Source organism: Passer domesticus, chromosome 6 (genome assembly GCF_036417665.1).
Source record: "Passer domesticus isolate bPasDom1 chromosome 6, bPasDom1.hap1, whole genome shotgun sequence".
NCBI classification, from domain to species: domain Eukaryota; kingdom Metazoa; phylum Chordata; class Aves; order Passeriformes; family Passeridae; genus Passer; species Passer domesticus.
The window spans coordinates 45,780,282-45,798,659 of NC_087479.1; the positions used below are offsets into that span (position 1 = coordinate 45,780,282).

At 45.0% G+C, this 18,378-nt stretch overlaps 2 protein-coding genes and 1 long non-coding RNA gene across 6 annotated transcripts in view; 2 read left to right on the forward strand and 1 right to left on the reverse strand.

Annotated features, from left to right (window-relative positions):
• Window positions 1-3,989, forward strand: part of AP2A2 (adaptor related protein complex 2 subunit alpha 2) — a 41,847-nt gene extending 37,858 nt beyond the window's left edge. For all 4 annotated transcript variants that reach the window (XM_064425163.1, XM_064425162.1, XM_064425164.1 and 1 more), the window contains 5 exons: window positions 491-614; window positions 1,376-1,492; window positions 1,671-1,740; window positions 2,945-3,079; window positions 3,838-3,989. In XM_064425163.1, coding sequence (XP_064281233.1) covers window positions 491-614; window positions 1,376-1,492; window positions 1,671-1,740; window positions 2,945-3,079; window positions 3,838-3,915 — 524 coding nt within the window. In that variant the 3' untranslated portion in view covers window positions 3,916-3,989. The remainder of the gene's footprint in view (window positions 1-490; window positions 615-1,375; window positions 1,493-1,670; window positions 1,741-2,944; window positions 3,080-3,837) is intronic.
• A 184-nt stretch (window positions 3,990-4,173) lies between these two features.
• Window positions 4,174-18,378, reverse strand: part of MUC6 (mucin 6, oligomeric mucus/gel-forming) — a 47,477-nt gene continuing 33,272 nt past the window's right edge. The window contains exons 35-42 of the mRNA XM_064425172.1: window positions 17,502-17,945; window positions 16,563-17,001; window positions 15,193-15,644; window positions 14,265-14,711; window positions 12,159-12,161; window positions 11,077-11,655; window positions 9,735-9,837; window positions 4,174-7,967 (exon numbers count right to left, since the gene is read on the reverse strand). Of these exons, the coding sequence (XP_064281242.1) occupies window positions 7,790-7,967; window positions 9,735-9,837; window positions 11,077-11,655; window positions 12,159-12,161; window positions 14,265-14,711; window positions 15,193-15,644; window positions 16,563-17,001; window positions 17,502-17,945 (2,645 nt within the window). The 3' untranslated portion in view covers window positions 4,174-7,789. The remainder of the gene's footprint in view (window positions 7,968-9,734; window positions 9,838-11,076; window positions 11,656-12,158; window positions 12,162-14,264; window positions 14,712-15,192; window positions 15,645-16,562; window positions 17,002-17,501; window positions 17,946-18,378) is intronic.
• Window positions 12,768-18,378, forward strand: part of LOC135303399 (uncharacterized) — a 34,841-nt gene continuing 29,230 nt past the window's right edge. The window contains exon 1 of the long non-coding RNA XR_010364893.1: window positions 12,768-12,826. This is a non-coding gene — a long non-coding RNA (uncharacterized LOC135303399). The remainder of the gene's footprint in view (window positions 12,827-18,378) is intronic.

Below are 18,378 nucleotides of genomic sequence, written 5' to 3' on the forward strand. Positions count from 1 at the left end.
AGGTACAAATGTGTCCTTCAAGTTCTGCATTAGCAGATAACCTAAATCTTGACATGGAGATGGAGTACATGTATGCCAAGATGATGGTACTTAATTCATGGCTGGTCCCTAATGCTTGGTATTGCAAATTCAGGATTTCTGGGAGACTAAGTAATTAGGCTTGTTTGACTCAAGGCATCTCTGTCATGTTCAAAATAGTCCTATGGCTTTTATTGTGAAGTCTCTTTGCCTTCACACCTTTTTAAGGACATCTTTCTTTAAGAATATCCAATGAAGAGTTATTGCTTGTATATGTGTCAATATGAAAAACTCCAACAAACAAAAAAAACCCCACAAACTCTTTTCTTGTACAAAAAACTGAGCTTTAAATGTTCAGTAGCACACAGAGAATGAGTGAAAACATGATATTAATTTCTCACAGAGTTTCTTGGAAGATTTGTATTTTTTAAGTTATCAGTTCATTGATCTGTTTCCTTAACTACTTTTCTATGCCTGAATCTTCAGACAAAACCTGTTGACCCCACAGTGGATGGAGGTGCACAGGTTCAGCAGGTTGTGAACATTGAGTGCGTGTCAGACTTCATGGAAGCTCCAATCCTGAACATTCAGTTCAGGTAAAACAAAGGATTCAAATGTTAGTGAATTAATTAGATGAAAGGTGTTAAATTTGGCATGGCCCTGTAACTAAAATGCAAAATATGGACACAAAAAGATCTCTTGGGTAGATAACTTGAAAGTTTGATCTAATTAAGCTTTAAGGTGCTAGGGAGCATCCACTTGGAACAATGTGGTTTAAAACCCCAGCCAAACAAAACAGTCAAGGAGCAGCTACTGATAAAATGTCTCCATGACTTCTGTCTCTGCCATCTATATAAAACAGCAGTCTTCCTGTTTGCTTGAGAAATCTTGACAGGAATATATGCAGTAACTTCTCCCTTCTGGAAAGCAATAACATTTCTGCAAATAACTTGGCCTGGAAGTGTATGCAGCCAGAAACAGAATCTTGTTCTGTCCGCTCAACATCAGCTCAGCTTTATAAAATCCTGAGTTCTGGGCTACATGCTGCTTTTCTAGTCTAAACTGGTTTTTATTGGTATGTTTTCACAAGGATGTATTTTTGCCATTTAGGGTGCTATCTAGAAGGATAAACCTTTGCTAAAACTGAGAGAACCTTATAAGCAGTTCTGCCAATTCATCTATTGCCATCTAAGGAGAGAAAATAAATTTATTTAACAGTGGATTGAAACTGTATATTAGAAATGTCATGTGCAGTTGATGGATTTTGATCATAAACAGTTCCTCAGTTGCTTGGTTGATTTCTGCTGACACTGCTGAGGCTGCCACATGCACTGTGGGTTTTCTCTTCCATCTGCAGGTACGGCGGAACATTTCAAAATCTTTCAGTAAAATTACCTATCACTCTGAATAAATTTTTCCAGCCAACAGAGATGTCTTCTCAAGACTTTTTTCAGCGTTGGAAGCAGCTGAGCAAGTAAGATTCTATACTTGGGCCTCTTGTGGTGGGCAAGGGAAGAAAAAGGTATATTGTGAATGTGGCTAGTGCAGTGCCTCATCCCATACTCAATTCTGTAAGCCATGAGCTCTCTCAGTAGAATTAATTGCTATTGGAAATGCTGTTCATAATGTATTTGTCTTGCCTTGTCTTGCAGTCCCAAACAGGAAGTACAGAATATCTTTAAAGCAAAGCACCCAATGGATGCAGAGATCACAAAAGCAAAGGTGGGTGGTGGTGTGATATTTTTAATTCGTGGCATAGAGGGAGTGGCAGGTCATGTTTTAACCCCAGCTGGCACCTAAGCACCACACAGTCATTTGCTGACTCTCTCTCAGTGCATTCGAATGGGACAGAGAATAAGGGTAAAAGTGAGAACATGTGTGGGTTGAGGTAAAGAGAGTTCAGTAGGTAAAGGAAAAGCCATGCACACAAGCAAAGCCAAAAATTAATTCAGTGCTTCCCATTGGCAGGGAGGTGTTTGGCCATCCCCAGGGCAGCAGGTCCTCCACCAGGTTTAATAGTTACTTGGGAAGGCAGAACACCACTGTGAACATCCTCCTTTCTTTTCCCAGCCTTACTTGCTGAGGCAGGACATCTTACAGTATGGGATATCCCATTGTTCAGCTGTCCTGCCTGTGTCCTGTCCCACCTCCTTGGGCATCCCCAGCTTCCTCACTCATGGGGTGAGGAGCAGAAAAGACCTTGGCTCTGTGTAACCCCTGCTCAGTGATAACTAAAACATCCCTGTGTTATCAACTCTTTTGAGCAGAAATCTAAAACACAGCCCCATACCAGCTGCTAAGAAGAAAATTAACTATCCCAGCCCAGATTAGTATATGGTACAAGCAAACTTCATGCATTTTTGTTTATATGGCAGTTGGATCATCCAGTGAAAATGTGAGTCCATGCTGTGTGACAGATCATGGCAGTGCTGAGTTGAATGGACAGCTTTTAGCTGTGGTTTGAATGAGATGCAGTCTTCAGTAGCAGCTGGAGACTTGAAGCTGTTTAAGAAAGCACCGATTCACTGCTTAAAACTGAAATAGAAGATAGCTCAATCCTTAATTTATACTTGAGGTACTGGTTAGAAAAGGAAGTGACTTTTTGGCTGCATTAGGCAAAACAGAAGTGACTGTGTAACAGGAATGTGCAACAGGAACAGTGATTGTGCACAGGAATGGCAGTATCAAAACTGGGGGAGACTGATGTTAAATCTTAACTTGCTTCTCAGTTGCTTTTGAAAAGAGTCTTATTTACAGAATAGCTCATTTATCAGGGTCAGCCTTCAAAAATTTGTAGTAATGAAGCAGTCTTGAAGACTTCAAAATTAGTTTCTTCCTTGTTTTGCTCTTTGATGGTGACTGTTTGGGTACTTGGTATTTGTGTCCTCCTCTCCCTACATCTAAATCTTCTTGGTTTCTTTCACAGATAATTGGATTTGGATCAGCTCTGCTTGAGGAGGTAGATCCCAATCCCGCTAACTTTGTTGGTGCTGGTATTATACACACAAAAACCACTCAGATTGGATGCTTGCTGCGCCTTGAACCCAATCTCCAGGCACAGGTATCTGTGTAACTATCTCCAGCTTAGATGCAAGTTCTCATTTGAACTGAATATTTTTGTGTATCTGAAACTCCTTTAAGATATTTTAAAATCACTATTGCAATAGCTGCTTATGACTGCAGACTCCAACCAGAAATTAAATTGTAGCAGCTGGTCCTGGCCCAGCTGGGTAAGATGCTTCTTCAGAGCAATTCTCTTTTCCTCTTGGAAGCGATTGTTGTAATATTCCAGACTGTCTTGTGCACTTTGGACCAGATTAAGTATGCTTCCTTTTGCTACTTTAAATGATTAAAAGAGTAATTGGCTAAAAGAGGAAAGCATAAGCAAGCAACTACAATGTTAAAAGTATTTTTACTAAAGCTTTCTTAACAGAGGTGTTACCAAAATTAACTGAAGATTAAAAATAGGGTTTTGGTGGTTGTCTTCTGTTCCCTGAATAAGTGGTTGTTCGGGGTCTTTAGACTTTTCCACAGCATTTGCTCCTCTTTAACAGATATTCTGGACAACACCTTTCTGTTAAAGCCCAAAAATACTCGAGTAACAGTAATTCTCAACAAGGGCTTGAAAATAGGGTTGGTTCAGCCAGTGGATTGAAAAAGCTGTGTTGCTCAGTGGCTTACTGCTTCTGAGCGTTTTAATTTGAGATCTTTTTCCTAACAAAGCTTACGAAGCAAGTAAGAGGCAACTTAGTTTTCACTGTTGACTGTGCATTCCTTTAATGCCAAACTGTTTAAATAGTATTTTATGTTCTTTTTCAGATGTATAGGCTCACACTACGAACAAGTAAAGAAGCTGTATCTCAGAGATTATGTGACTTGCTGTCAGAACAGTTTTAATATTAACCATGTCAGTTTTGGTTTTTCCACTTATATCACTGTCATCATACTGCAAATAAATGTCTTGTACATCACTGTCTGAGTACTGCAATGTTAACCAATACCAGCTCCCTGCCTTAATAGGACTTGACCCTTGTTTGAAATTAAGACTATAAAATGTACAGTACAGGGAAGTGACTTTTTCCATTAAAAATGGCTTTTAGTGTGTTACATAAAGGGTGGGAGGGCTGTCTTTTGCTCCTTTTTTTTTTGCAGAGGTCAGGCTTTTAAACTTGTTGAAGGAAAATTGTTTTAGTTGTGGCAATCAAGGATTTCAGCTGAAAATAGCTCAAAAACCTTCTGCTTCAGTACCTTTAAGAGATACTTCCTCTGCTCTGAGCTGAAAGAATCCAGTGTACTGCTGCTCAGGAAGGTTAATTCCCATGCTAATGTAGAGTCAAAACTTTGTAAAGTTGAACATTGCCACAAGTTGTCTACTGGATGGATGGAAGGGCAGGTTTGAAGATGTATTTGAATCTGATTAAAGTGAACATTTATATTGTGTCACCAGTCTTTGTATTTGACAAATGCCACAGGACCAGAGTCTTAAAAGTATTAATCTTGTAGTATTTTACATCCTAATGTTTTCTGATATTTGGATTGAACACAAAAGCTATTCTTAATCCTCCTGCTTATCTCCATTAATGAGGTGAGCTTCTCTGGTAGGGGGTGAATGAGTATATATATGTTTGTTGTTTTTCAGTGAAGTTTAAATATTCTGTTCTGTGTTTTTTCTGTTTGCCATCAGACTTCACAAGTAATAGTCCTAATGACGTGATACAATTAACTGCAGAAACTAGTATTGTATGAAAGAAATGGGAAGAAATGGGCCCTTGAAGGGTTGTAGGGCATGCACTTAGGTGAAAATGTAATTTTAATCAATATCTTTTCCCCAGTGTACATTAATGTTCAAACTCAAGATGTTGAATAACTGATACCTAAGCAGTTTCCTTTCCATCAGAGGTAAAAATGTCCAACATGGTATAGAAAACTTCTGTTGAAACTGAAAGTAGAAAACCCAAAAGTGTTCAGCTTTTCTAGAGGTTTTTATAGCCAAAGTCTTTGTACCTTGTTTCACATCAAACTCTTCACAGCCTCTCTACAGAAGTCAGTGGACAGAAACTTTGGCTCACGCTCCTCAAGCCTTGAGGTGCAACAGAAGCTGCTAAACCAAAGCAGGTGAGGTGGCCCAGTTAGAAACCCTGGGCTGGTGTCAGCAAGAGCTGCAGATCATGGTGAACAAAATCAGCTCCTGTTGACAGGAGAAGGGAACCTCAGGTCAAGATTTCCTCATGGTCACTGAAAGGAAGCCTGGGACTGCTGTGTCACAACACATACAGACAAATGTGCCCAGGAATGAAGGTGTTGAGTCATGGTGGTGATACTGAAAATTTGATTGGGGCTGCGGTCATGCTGCCCATGCTCAGCAGGGGATAGGATTCTCCATGATTGAGTGTGCCTTGATTTTGTCTTCAGTGCTTTGAGCTTAAATGATGGAACTGGGAGATTATCACTTGGTTTGGCTGAAGGCTCCTGATCGTACTTGAGTAAAAGTGAAAAATGAGGAACAAAGGTTTGGCTGTGATATGTGGATTTTGGGGGATGTGTTTTGTTTTTCCAGAAATGGCTGGTAACTATGGATATTAAGGCTGAAAACTAGGCTAAAGGCCTGGTCTTTCTGCAGAAATTCTCTTGAACAATTGGCCCCTTTAAGGCCTTTCAAATTCTTCTTACTTAAGACTCTTTTAATCATAAATACTGTCGTTGAAACTCTTGGTGAGTGGTTCCTGCGGTCAGGTTGGGCAGTTGGCAAATACTGGTGGAATACCTTTTGTTTTGGCTTCACGATGTTCTGTGTCTCATTATTAGTCCTGTTATGTTAACCATGCTCTTGGCTGCTCTGTTAAAATCTGATATGCTGAACTAAAGGGAGTCTTAGCAAAGACAGAGGAAGAGGTTCTCTTTTTGTATTTTCCGAATCCTGTTGTATATCTGTCCCCCTGAAAAAATGTTCTGTGCCCTCATTAAAGGACACCTTGAGACACTGCACTACTTTATTTCACTTTGCTTTGGTTCAAGCTGTGCTAAAATGTGCATTAAAATGTGGGAAGGAGGGGGGGTAAGGGAAAGTGTCTTTTCAGTGGTGACTGTGTTAAGCTTATGACTGTTCACTCTTTGTATTAAATGTCAGCTCAATGAAGCCATGAGCAGAAAAGTGAACAAATTAAAGACAAATACTTGATTATATTTTTTTTTTGTGAATGATGGTTAACTTACCAGTGATGTATCCTGTCAAGCAGACAACGTAATTTCTGCAGTAAACAGTGTTATTGTTTTTAAGTGCAGTATTTTCAGGCATTGACATGTGAAAATAACTGAATAGCAAAACAGGTAGCATATGTTCATTCTTGACCTACACTCCAGTATGTAACATTTATGGTGATTGTCTTATTTGTATAAAACAAAGTTCTGTCAAATTAAGTGGAGAATTTTCATATAGAAGACTATATATTAGACTATATTCATCAGAAGAACATATTAAGATTAAATAAATGATTAGAACAGTGATGAAACTGTCCTTTTTTTGTCTGGGGGCATAAAGGCGTAAAAAGTATTCTCATGGAATGGTTGTTGTGGAACACAATTGCTGTGATTCTTTTATGAGAAGTACTGGTGGGTTTGTTTCACATGAGTCTTACATGGTCTATGGATTTCTGCTCCCCCAGTGAGTGAGTTTGATTTTGTTCTTGTTTGGTTACAAGTTATAAATACTCTACTTTTAACAAGGCCCGGTGTAAAATCTTTCTCCCTAGAGTGTTTAAACACAGTAAGTACATGAGCAGTGCTTGCTGCAGTAAACTGCTCTAATAGTGGGGTATGGTTGAGGCTAAGCAGTACACAAGTATTGGATGCAAGGTTGATGGCACTGTAGAAGAGTAGTCTAAACTGCTAAATAACCTCATTTTTAAGCTTTAAATGTATGCTTCAGGTTCTTCTCTTACACTTGCTAAAAGGGGAAAAGAGCACTCTGAGCTTTTCTGCAATCATACAGCTTTTTCTTAAATGACTTGCCAACAAAGATTGTCTAGCGTGGTAGCAAGTAGAAATTGCTTGTGAGTGAACCACTTGTATCCTGTTAGATGCCTGTGGGTTTTGATTTCTTACAGAGAAATGCCTTCAGCTTCCTGCTTTATCCCAAAGCTGCTCCACGTGTGTGTATTAGTTACCTTTCTAGAAATGTCCCATGACACTAAGGGTGCTTGTGGAAACCTCACCATTCACCTTTGGGTCATATAGCACCTTGCTTTCCAACAGGCACACAAGCTGTGTCCACCTTCCAGGGCAGGGAACAGGTCACTTCCTTTCTCCCACTCAAGTAGTGGGCTGTTCCAGGGCCAAGTTGACTGTAATGAACCTAATAGACTATTTTTCAGTTAAAATAATTGGTCAAATAAGGAGAAAGAAGATAGAAAATTCAGTTCCTTCTACTTTATTTGAACATAGAATTTCTGTTACTGCCCAGTGCATGGGCCAGATTTTAGCCTCTGGTTGAATAAATCACCCCTGGGCAAGGCCAAACAGTTTCTTGTCTTCTCTCCTGATTCCCTGAGCCTGTTTATTTCTGTTCTTTCTTTCCTCCTATGCACCCCACCCTTTTGATCAGGAATAATTTATCCGGTAACTCCACTGCTAGTCCAGGCAGCTGCTCAGGCAGCCTGACAGCAAGGCTGTCCTGTGTCATCAGTACAAGAGAACCCAGCAATGAACTGTGGAAGGATTAACTTGTGATCAGGCTTTAATTACAAAAAATGGTATCTGCAGCCATCAGGTCTGGCTAGTGTGTGCAACTGTCAAAGTTACACACACAGCCACTAAATGCAATTATTTCTGTGGTGAGCCTTCTTCCAGGGTTATCTGGGTCTTGGCATGGCAGTTGGAATTGCTTCTTAAGAAGTTCAAGTGGCCTACAGCAGCCACATGCTGTGGTGACCGCCATCTTCTCAACATCCAGCCTGTGTGGAAGGGAGGGATAATCAGTTGGCATTTGTTTACAGCATTTTAGGCTCACAGCCTTTCAAGTATAAGATCTTCTTTTTTTCCTATGGTGAGAGGTTTAGAGGAAAGAGCACAGCCCTCAGCTGAATGGTTCTGTCAAGTGCAGGACTACAAATAATGTGGAAAATTACTCCATTTTAAGTTCTCATGAGCCAGAAACTGGTGTACTCAGCTGCTGCCTTCCATTTTAGAACAGGATGGACTCGATGATCCTTGTGGGTCCTTTCCAGCTCAGGATAGTCTGTGATTCTATTATCTCATCATCTGTTAGGCCTCAGACCTCACTGGAAAACGAATTGAATTTGATTCCCCTGGTCTCTTTTTGGCCTTCTGAATATTTGTAAAGTACCCAGGGATTCAATCTGTTGAAGCTGCGCACTGGGCTACTTAGAGTTTACAAACGGTCTCTTTGGCAGATGCTGAATTGTGTGTGTTCCTTTTGCAGTTCATAGAGCAAGGAAAACCCCTTTCCCCCTCTGCAGTTAGTGCTGGAATCTGAGAGTGGTGGCTGTATGATGCCAGTTCTGGGTGTGAGGTCAGCTAACAGGGTAGAAGACTTGCACATAATTGCTGAATTCACAGCACAGCTAGGTGAAGTGAGAGCCTGAATAGGCAGGTAAGGATTTGAGTCTGTCCTTATAGTACAGCAGTTCTCAGGCTGTTGATTCCTGACTGTGTTCAGCCTCCTGCTTGCCTTGGTTCTGCCTTTCTCTTTGTTAGGGGGAAACTGTATGATAACAGGCCAGAACTCAGGTATGGAAAAAAGAGAGTTAAGGAAAAAAAAATATTTTTTGGAAGACCGTCTTTTGAGGGAGAGAAGTTTTCTTGGTTTCAGTTACAACTCGGTTTTAACCACAACTTTCTTAGCAATTGAGACAAACCTTAACACTAAAAGTCTTCCTCCAGGTTTCACAGCCCTTTTGTCAACTCTCTGGATGACTGATTTTGTCGTTTCCTCAGTTTTCAAAATGTTGGGGGATGCTTGAATGTGCTTTGAAGGGGACAATTTTTAGCATAAAGATAAATTTAAATCAGTTCCTGCAAAAGTAGAACCCTTCATTGTTTTCCATTCTTGAACATTGTATTGGCTTAGATTGTTGATTGTTGGGAATGTAACTTCTCCCCCCGCCCAATAACTGAACTCTAATACTGCTGCACTGTTTAGTTGTATTGAAGCCTTGATTTCCTGTCAGATTCTCCTAATGGGCAGCAGAACTGCACAGGCTCAGATAGTACCCTTGTGATTATACAATATACCTCAATTACCCTATTAGGAGCATGTTATGAGACAACTGAAGTGGCATTAGTTACCTCAGATGAAATATCTTATTTTACTGTCTTAGCTATTTGAAATAGGTATTTATAGTCTAAACCACTTTTTCAGTCTTTAAAAAACAAACAAACAAAACCAAAACCCCAACCATCAAAACAACAAAATAGCCCTCCAAACCTGGAACACTGATGTCTGGCTTTTTTTTAAAAACAAAACAACAAAAACCTAAGGAAGTGAGATGACCTTCCTTGATTAGATGTAAATCCCTGTGTAATTAATGACCTTATTGTTGCTATTAACTGGTTTATACAGCGACATTGTACATTGCTGGGTGGATGCTAACCACATTTTCCTCCCTGAATTATAAAGGCACAGTTCATAAATTTCCCTACTTGCAGATGACCAAATAAGGAAAACAGCTTTAGTACTGTACAGCCTCAGTTATCCTTACTTTGTTGAAGAGGGACATGTTCCTTCACATCGGCTCAAAGTGACATTTGTGGAACAGCCTTTGTAAGTTATTTCTTCTTCATATTCAACTTCTCTACAACGCTCTGTCAAATGTAAAAAGAAAAAAATTCTGCTATAATTCATCTTGGTCTTCTTGAGTGACCTTTGCTCAAAGCCTCTATATTTGGTTTCCTGGAAAACTACTCTTACTGCATGAGATAATTAACAAGTCACAAGCGAGTTACACAGCAAGAGAAGGTTTGAAACTGGCCATTTAAAGTGTCAGGAGAGGCTTACCCTGGAGGACAACAAAATAATAAAGTTCTTTTTTAAGAAAACAGAAATTGTTGGAATTACAAATGAGCAAAAAAATCCTGTTAAGAATATAGTACATATTCAGTCCAGCATGGAAAAAACTAATCCTATGCTGAGAACACAAATATGCAAAGAGGACAGCTGTTGGCTCATTCTGGTAGATTTCTGGTTCACAGACTTTACTTGAAAATTGCTTAATTTACTCATTTTAAGGATATATTTATAGGTAGACAGAAGTTCACAACTTGCCTTGCTAGGGAGAATGTGTAATGCTACATGTTAGGTAACAATTCTGTGTGTCAGTGTTATATTTTCCTCTGCCTTGAAGCACCACACTAAGCACTTTATGAAGCAGAAAGCTGACTGAAAACACAAGTTTTCCAAAGAGTTCAAAGACAGTGTTTGAAGTTTATATTAAGGAGACAAAGAGGTTGAAAACAATGAAGGCAATTCATACACTGCTCACACCTGATCCTGCACAATGATCTTTTAAGCATAGTCAGGTCCCCTGTTGAGAGAAAGGTTACAGATTATTGAACATTATTGCAGGAAAGGCTCAGTTAATGCTGGAGTATGACTTTGGGATTTTTTTATTGGAAACTGAGACAACTGTTAACTGGGCAGTAGACTAAGATGCTGTATCTATATGCTCAAGTGTACAAAGCATGTCTGAGCTAACAGGAAAGCTGCAGGGTAATGAGGGGATAGCCTGTTGCAATAAGAAGTTTCTGCTTTTTAAGATGACAGAATGAAGGTTCTGTGGCTCTCCTGAAGTGCATCCTGTCAGGCTCTTTAACCACACTTCTTAATGTTTAAAATATTGAATAGCAGGGAACCTGTATAAAATCAAAGATGTCAGACAATAGCTTTAGAAAAGTAACTGCAGAAAGGGCAAAAAGAAAAGATGAAGCCCATGGATACAAACAGGATCATAGCCAAAGAATACGTAAAGAAAATCAATACACTCATTTAAAAAAAGGCATTCAAAGCAAATCTATGATAAAGGAAATAAGATGGAGATACATTACCATGTGGCACTGTTGATGGCACAACAGAAGACAGGGATGTTGAAAGTCCAGAGGTGAGAGGAGGAGATGATGTCGTGCGGGCAGTGGTCAGAGTTGTTGTTTGCAGGGAACTCTGTTCCACTGACTCTGTAGAAGCCGTCGTGATAACATGGGGAGCAAAGGTAACAGTTGTAGACACAACAGTTGGGATCAACGCTGGCCGAGACTGGGCAGCGATACTGGTAGGAGCAGCTAATGAAGATGTTTTGCCATGTGGAGTGGATGTGGTGTTTTGGAAGTAAGGATGTGTAGTGCTCTCAGCAGACCTAAATGTGGAAGTAGTCAGGGATGTAGGCACAGACATTGTGCTGACAGTTGAGGCCAAAACAGAAGAGAATGGAGACGTGGCAGTGGACGGCAGCCGGGTGCTGAGCGGGCTGCTGGGGGCAGGTGGGGAGCTGGGATTTGGAGAGGTTTCCAGAGGCACTTCTGTTGAGACAGAGGTCTTGGAGGTGCTGCTGACGGAGGTAGTGGCTGTGGTCTGGTACATGGTCACAGGTGGTACAATGTGCGGCACAGTTGACTGTTCATGGGTGAAGGCTGCCAGGAGGAAGGCACAGGTAAATTTGAGGATGCTCACCTGGACACTTGTTATCTCCCCTTGCTCAGATATGAGAAGAGAATCAGAAAAGCCAAAGTAGGAACACCCACGCATGTCCAGAGACAGTTTTCAGAAATTAATAAATTAAACACCAAATGAGGATCCACCTAGGAGATGCAAAGGCAGTCACTCACCACAGTGCATGCTTGCCAATTTCCAGTCACTATCCAAGCAATGGCTACTTGGCAGTAAATGCCCTACACTCCCACTGTACAGCTCAGCATGATATTCTGTGGTATGCAGTGTCTCCTTGGACACTGGCTTTGGGCCAGCTATGCTGCTGTGTCCCTGATGGACTTGTGACCACCCCATGCCCACTCCCAGGCTGGCAGAAGGACAAACAGAGGAGGCCTGGGGGTGGAGCTGGCACTCCTGATCAGTCACCAAAGCACTTGTGTGCCATCAACACCGGCTGGGACTCACATCTAAAACACCAGGAAACCTGCTGGGAACAATAATTAGCTCTATCCCAAGCAGAGCCAGTGCACATGTCCAGGAATAGACCAGGAACCAAGCTGAGCAAAGGCAGTGGGAATGGTGGGATGGGCAGAGAAAGATCCACAAGTGCTGTATGGTTCATGGAAGGAATGGAGATGGAAGAGTGTGAGAAACTGGGCAGAGCTGGACAGCTGGGAGGATGTATTACCAGGCTGTGAGGAGCTGAGCTGTGTTGAGGACACAGTTGAGGAGGGAGAAGAAGCAGGCCATGGCAGGGTGCTGGTTTTGGCTGTGGTGGGTGCAGAGGACTCTGTGACAGGAGACTCCTTTGCAGCACTGGTTGTTGGGGAAGAGGTCTTGGGCCTCAGGGTTGTAGGTGTGGGCCTGGGGCTGCTGCTGGGAGCTGCTGTGGAGGCGGCTGTGGAAGTGGTGGCAGTGGATGGCAGCCGCGTGCTGAGCGGGCTGCTGGGGGCAGGTGGAGAGCTGGGATGTGGAGAGGCTGTTTCCAGAGGCACTTCTGTGCTGCTTGGAGGGCTGGCTCCTGTGGAGACAGAGGTCCTGGAGGTGCTGCTGATGGAGGTGGCAGCCGAGGTCTTGTGCGTGGTCACGGATGGTCGGATGTGTGGTACAGTTGACTGTTCATGGGTGAAGGCTGCCAGGAGGGAAGAACAGGTCAGTTGAGGATGAGGGCAGAAGGGGAAACCAAAGATGGTTGATTGAAGCTTCAGGCTGTGAGCACAAAGAAAACCAGAATTCCTGTACTGCAGTGAGTATTCCCAAGTTTGAGGGAGGACTAGGACTGCGTCCTGTCCAGAAGCTTCTCTTTACATACCCCTTAAATGGGATGAAATGGAGAGGGTGCCCTCCTAGGGGTATGATCTTCCTGGAAGATGCCCCTTTCTGAATGTTCATGTCCTTTCAAGGAATAGGAAGTGTGCAAGGACTGCCTGTCCAAGACAGGCAGACTGGGCTAAATGGGCGTGACCTTTTTCCAGGGCCATAATGAAGAATTGTTATACCACCATGGTGGTGAAAAAAGAAATGGGAATGGAGAGCAAAAAATAAAACAACCACGCAAGCAATCTGCTCTGACAGAAATGAAGAGAGGAAAAGGGAGAGCAGCAGGAAGTACCAGGATAGGTAGGAGGGAGCCTTACCAGACTGTGAGGAGCTGAGCCATGTTGAGGATACAGTTGAGGAGGGAGAAGAAGCAGGCCATGGCAGGGTGCTCGTTTTGGCTGTGGTGGGTGCAGAGGACTCTGTGACAGGAGACTGCTTTGCAGCACTGGTTGTTGTGAAAGAGGCCTGGGGCCTCAGGGTTGTAAGTGTGGGCCTGGGGCTGCTGCTGGGAGCTGCTGTGGAGGCGGCTGTGGAAGTGGTGGCAGTGGATGGCAGCCGCGTGCTGAGCGGGCTGCTGGGGGCAGGTGGAGAGCTGGGATGTGGAGAGGCTGTTTCCAGAGGCACTTCTGTGCTGCTTGGAGGGCTGGCTCCTGTGGAGACAGAGGTCCTGGAGGTGCTGCTGATGGAGGTGGCAGCCGAGGTCTTGTATGTTGTCACAGGTGGCCCAATGTGTGGCACAGTTGACGGTTCATGGGTGAAGGCTGCCAGGAGGAAAACAGGTCAGTTGTGGATTAGGGCATAAGGAGAAGGCAAATGCGGTCACTGTAGCACTGGACTGGGAGCACAAACATCAACAACTTCAGCATGCTGCACTGAGTATTTATCAGAGAAGGGAGGTGAGACCAAGGGCTCTGCCCTATACCTGCCCTCTTTTTTCCCATAAAAAGGGAGGAAAATGACACGCTGCTTTCCTTCAGGCATGATGCCTCTCCCTCCTTCTGGAAGCAGACACTGTGTGGATGTGCAAGTCTCCCAAGGAACAGGAGCACATTAAAGTTTGCCCACTTCAGAACTGACATAGTGTCCAATGTGGGAGTGACAGGAGCCCCAGGTGATACCAAATGCCAACCACATTACACTGCTGATTCAAAAAAAGTGGGAATGGAGAGCAATGTTAAAGAAACTAATGCAGAAGTGGTCTGCATTGGTGAAATGAAAGAGAAAAGGGAGAGCAGGCAGAAGTAGCAGCACAGGTAAGAGAGAGCCTTACCAGGCTGTAGGGAGCTGAGCCATGTTGAGGACACAGTTGAGGAGGGAGAAGAAGCAGGCCATGGCAGGGTGCTGGTTTTGGCTGTGGTGGGTGCAGAGGACTCTGTGACAGGAGACTCCTTTGCAGCACCGGTTGTTGGGGAAGAGGCCTGGGGCCTCAGGGTTGTAGGTGTGGGCCTGGGGCTGCTGCTGGGAGCTGCTGTGGAGGCGGCTGTGGAAGTGGTGGCAGTGGATGGCAGCCGCGTGCTGAGCGGGCTGCTGGGGGCAGGTGGAGAGCTGGGATGTGGAGAGGCTGTTTCCAGAGGCACTTCTGTGCTGCTTGGAGGGCTGGCTCCTGTGGAGACAGAGGTCCTGGAGGTGCTGCTGATGGAGGTGGCAGCCGAGGTCTTGTGCGTGGTCACAGGTGGCCCAGTGTGTGGCACAGTTGACTGTTTGTGGGTGAAGGCTGCTGGAAGTAAAGCACAGAGCTTTTGAGGATGAGCGCAGCAAAAGTTGGAAATGGAGGTGGTCAGAGGCTTCATATTTAGGATATAAACAAAAACAGCAGGGCTGTGCTGTACTCAGTATTCCCTGGGAAAAAGTGAGCACTGAGTCTGTGAGTCTTGTCTAAAGCTGTCTGGTTTCTGTCTTAAAAAGGGAGGAAATGGATACAATGCCTTCCAACGGGCAACATCCTACTACCTATTCCTGGGAGAGGACCCTGTCTGGATATGCATGTGTCCCTTCAGGGAATAGGGAGAGCTTAAGGACAGTCCCCTCTGAGACTGGCAGCTCAGCCTCCATGGGCAAGATCAGTGTCCCAGAGCCTAAGTCCATAGCAGTGTTCCAATGCATAAACATAGGGGATGGAGTGCAAAAACTAAAACAACTCTACATGCAGCCTGTGTGGCTGGACAGAAATAATCAGAAAAGGAGTTCAGGAGTCTCACCTGGCTGTGGGGAACTGAGCCATGTTGAGGACACAGTTGAGGAGGGAGAAGAAGCAGGCCATGGCAGGGTGCTGGTTTTGGCTGTGGTGGGTGCAGAGGACTCTGTGACAGGAGACTCCTTTGCAGCACTGGTTGTTGTGAAAGAGGCCTGGGGCCTCAGGGTTGTAGGTGTGGGCCTGGGGCTGCTGCTGGGAGCTGCTGTGGAGGCGGCTGTGGAAGTGGTGGCAGTGGATGGCAGCCAGGTGCTGAGCGGGCTGCTGGGGGCAGGTGGAGAGCTGGGATTTGGAGAGGCTGTTTCCAGAGGCACTTCTGTGCTGCTTGGAGGGCTGGCTCCTGTGGAGACAGAGGTCCTGGAGGTGCTGCTGATGGAGGTGGCAGCCGAGGTCTTGTGCGTGGTCACAGACGGCCCAATGTGTGGCACAGTTGACTGTTTGTGGGTGAAGGCTGCCAGGAGGGAAGCACAGGTCAGTTGAGAATGAGGGCAGAAGGGGAAAGTAAAGGAGATAGGTACAAGCGTTGTGTTATATTGTTGTGAGGAGAAGTTATGCCTAGTATTGTACTGATTTATTCTGAGAAGTGGAATGACCATTTTGCTCATCCATTTATCTTTGTCATCATTCAGGGCCGGTCAGGGCCAATACTTGCCAGGTGATGATGGGGTCACCCTGTCTGCATGTGAAGTGCCTACCCTTGCAATCACTCATTCACTACCACTCAACCTGCATGGGGAGAGAACTGGGAAAAGCAAGAATAGCCACATATGTCTGGATGGAAAAAATTTGCCAAAATAAAGAAACTACAGGAAAAACAAACCAAGACCCACCCCCAAGATAGCCATCACTTACAACTTCTGGCCACTGTCTAATATTCAGACAGTCTCCAAGCAATGGCTGTTTGGGAATAACTGTCCCATTCAGTCCATCCCCACTGTACAGCTCAGCATGATATTCTGTGGTATGCAGTGTCTCCTTGGACACTGGCTTTGGGCCAGCTATGCTGCTGTGTCCCTGATGGACTTGTGACCACCCCATGCCCACTCCCAGGCTGGCAGAAGGACAAACAGAGAAGGCCTGTGGGTGGAGCTGGCACTCCTGATCAGTCACCAAAGCACTTGTGTGCCATCAACACCGGCTGGGACTCACATCTAAAATACCAGGAAACCTGCTGGGAACAATAATTAGCTCTATCCCAAGCAGAGCCAGTGCACATGTCCAGGAATAGACCAGGAACCAAGCTGAGCAAAGGCAGTGGGAATGGTAGGATGGGCAGAGAAAGATCCAAAAGTGCTGTATGGTTCATGGAAGGAATGGAGATGGAAGAGTGTGAGAAACTGGGCAGAGCTGGACAGCTGGGAGGATGTATTACCAGGCTGTGAGGAGCTGAGCCATGTTGAGGACACAGTTGAGGAGGGAGAAGAAGCAGGCCATGGCAGGGTGCTGGTTTTGGCTGTGGTGGGTGCAGAGGACTCTGTGACAGGAGACTCCTTTGCAGCACCGGTTGTTGGGGAAGAGGCCTGGGGCCTCAGGGTTGTAGGTGTGGGCCTGGGGCTGCTGCTGGGAGCTGCTGTGGAGGCGGCTGTGGAAGTGGTGGCAGTGGATGGCAGCCGCGTGCTGAGCGGGCTGCTGGGGGCAGGTGGAGAGCTGGGATGTGGAGAGGCTGTTTCCAGAGGCACTTCTGTGCTGCTTGGAGGGCTGGCTCCTGTGGAGACAGAGGTCCTGGAGGTGCTGCTGATGGAGGTGGCAGCTGAGGTCTTGTGTGTTGTCACGGATGGTCCGATGTGTGGCACAGTTGACTGTTCATGGGTGAAGGCTGCTAGGAGGAAAACAGGTCAGTTGAGGATGAAGACAAGAGTAGGAAATGGAGGTAGTCAGAGAACTCCAACTGTGGATAAAATTTAAAATGGAATGCCAATGCTGAAGTGAGTATTTCCAGAAAAAAGGAACACTGGGATTATGAGTCTCCTCCACAAGCCACTGTCTGGCATCTGTCCTAAAAAGGGAGGAAGTGGATATAGCAGCTTCCAGCAGGCAGGATCCCAGTACCTGTTCCTAGAAGAGCAGCCTGTTTGGATATTCATGCCTCCAGTTAATAACAAGGAGAGCATAAAGTCAGTCTCATTTAAGACAGGTAGGGTCCATGAAAGAGACAAGTGTCCCAGAGCCATAACCAAGTAAGACGATACTACTGTTCCAAATCAGAAAAAGGGGGAATGGGGAGGAAAAACTATAACAATTTTGCAAGCAACCTCTCTGGCAGGAAAGGAAGCGAGAGAAGGCAGAAGTACCAGGATGGGTAGGAGGGAGCCTTACCAGGCTGTGAGGAGCTGAGCCACGTTGAGGAAACAGTTGAGGAAGGAGAAGAAGCAGGCCATGGCAGGGTGCTCGTTTTGGCTGTGGTGGGTGCAGAGGACTCTGTGACAGGAGACTCCTTTGCAGCACTGGTTGTTGGGGAAGAGGCCTGGGGCCTCAGGGTTGTAGGTGTGGGCCTGGGGCTGCTGCTGGGAGCTGCTGTGGAGGCGGCTGTGGAAGTGGTGGCAGTGGATGGCAGCCGCGTGCTGAGCGGGCTGCTGGGGGCTGGTGGAGAGCTGGGATGTGGAGAGGCTGTTTCCAGAGGCACTTCTGTGCTGCTTGGAGGGCTGGCTCCTGTGGAGACAGAGGTCTTGGTGGTGCTGCTGATGGAGGTGGCAGCTGAGGTCTTGTGTGTGGTCACGGATGGTCGGATATGTGGCACAGTTGACTGTTCATGGGTGAAGGCTGCTGGAAGTAAAGCACAGAGCTTTTGAGGATGAGCGCAGCAAAAGTTGGAATGAAGGTAGTTAGCTGCCTGAGAATTAGGATATAAACAAAAACAGCAGGGCTGTGCTGTACTCGATATTCCCTGGGAAAAAGTGAGCAATGAGACTGTGAGTCTTCTCTAAAGCTGTCTGATTTCTATCTTAAAAAGGGAGGAAATGGATACAGTGCCTTCCAATGGGCAACATCCTACTACCAGCTCCTAGAAGAGGACCCTGTGTGAATATGCATATGCCCCTTCAAGGAACAGGCAGAGCTAAAGGACAGTCCCCTCTGAGGCTGGCAGTTCAGCCTCCATGGGCAAGATCAGTGTTCCAGAGCTTAACTAAGTAAGGCCATACCAGTGTTCCAATGCATAAACATAGGGGATTGAGTGCTAAAACTAAAACAACTC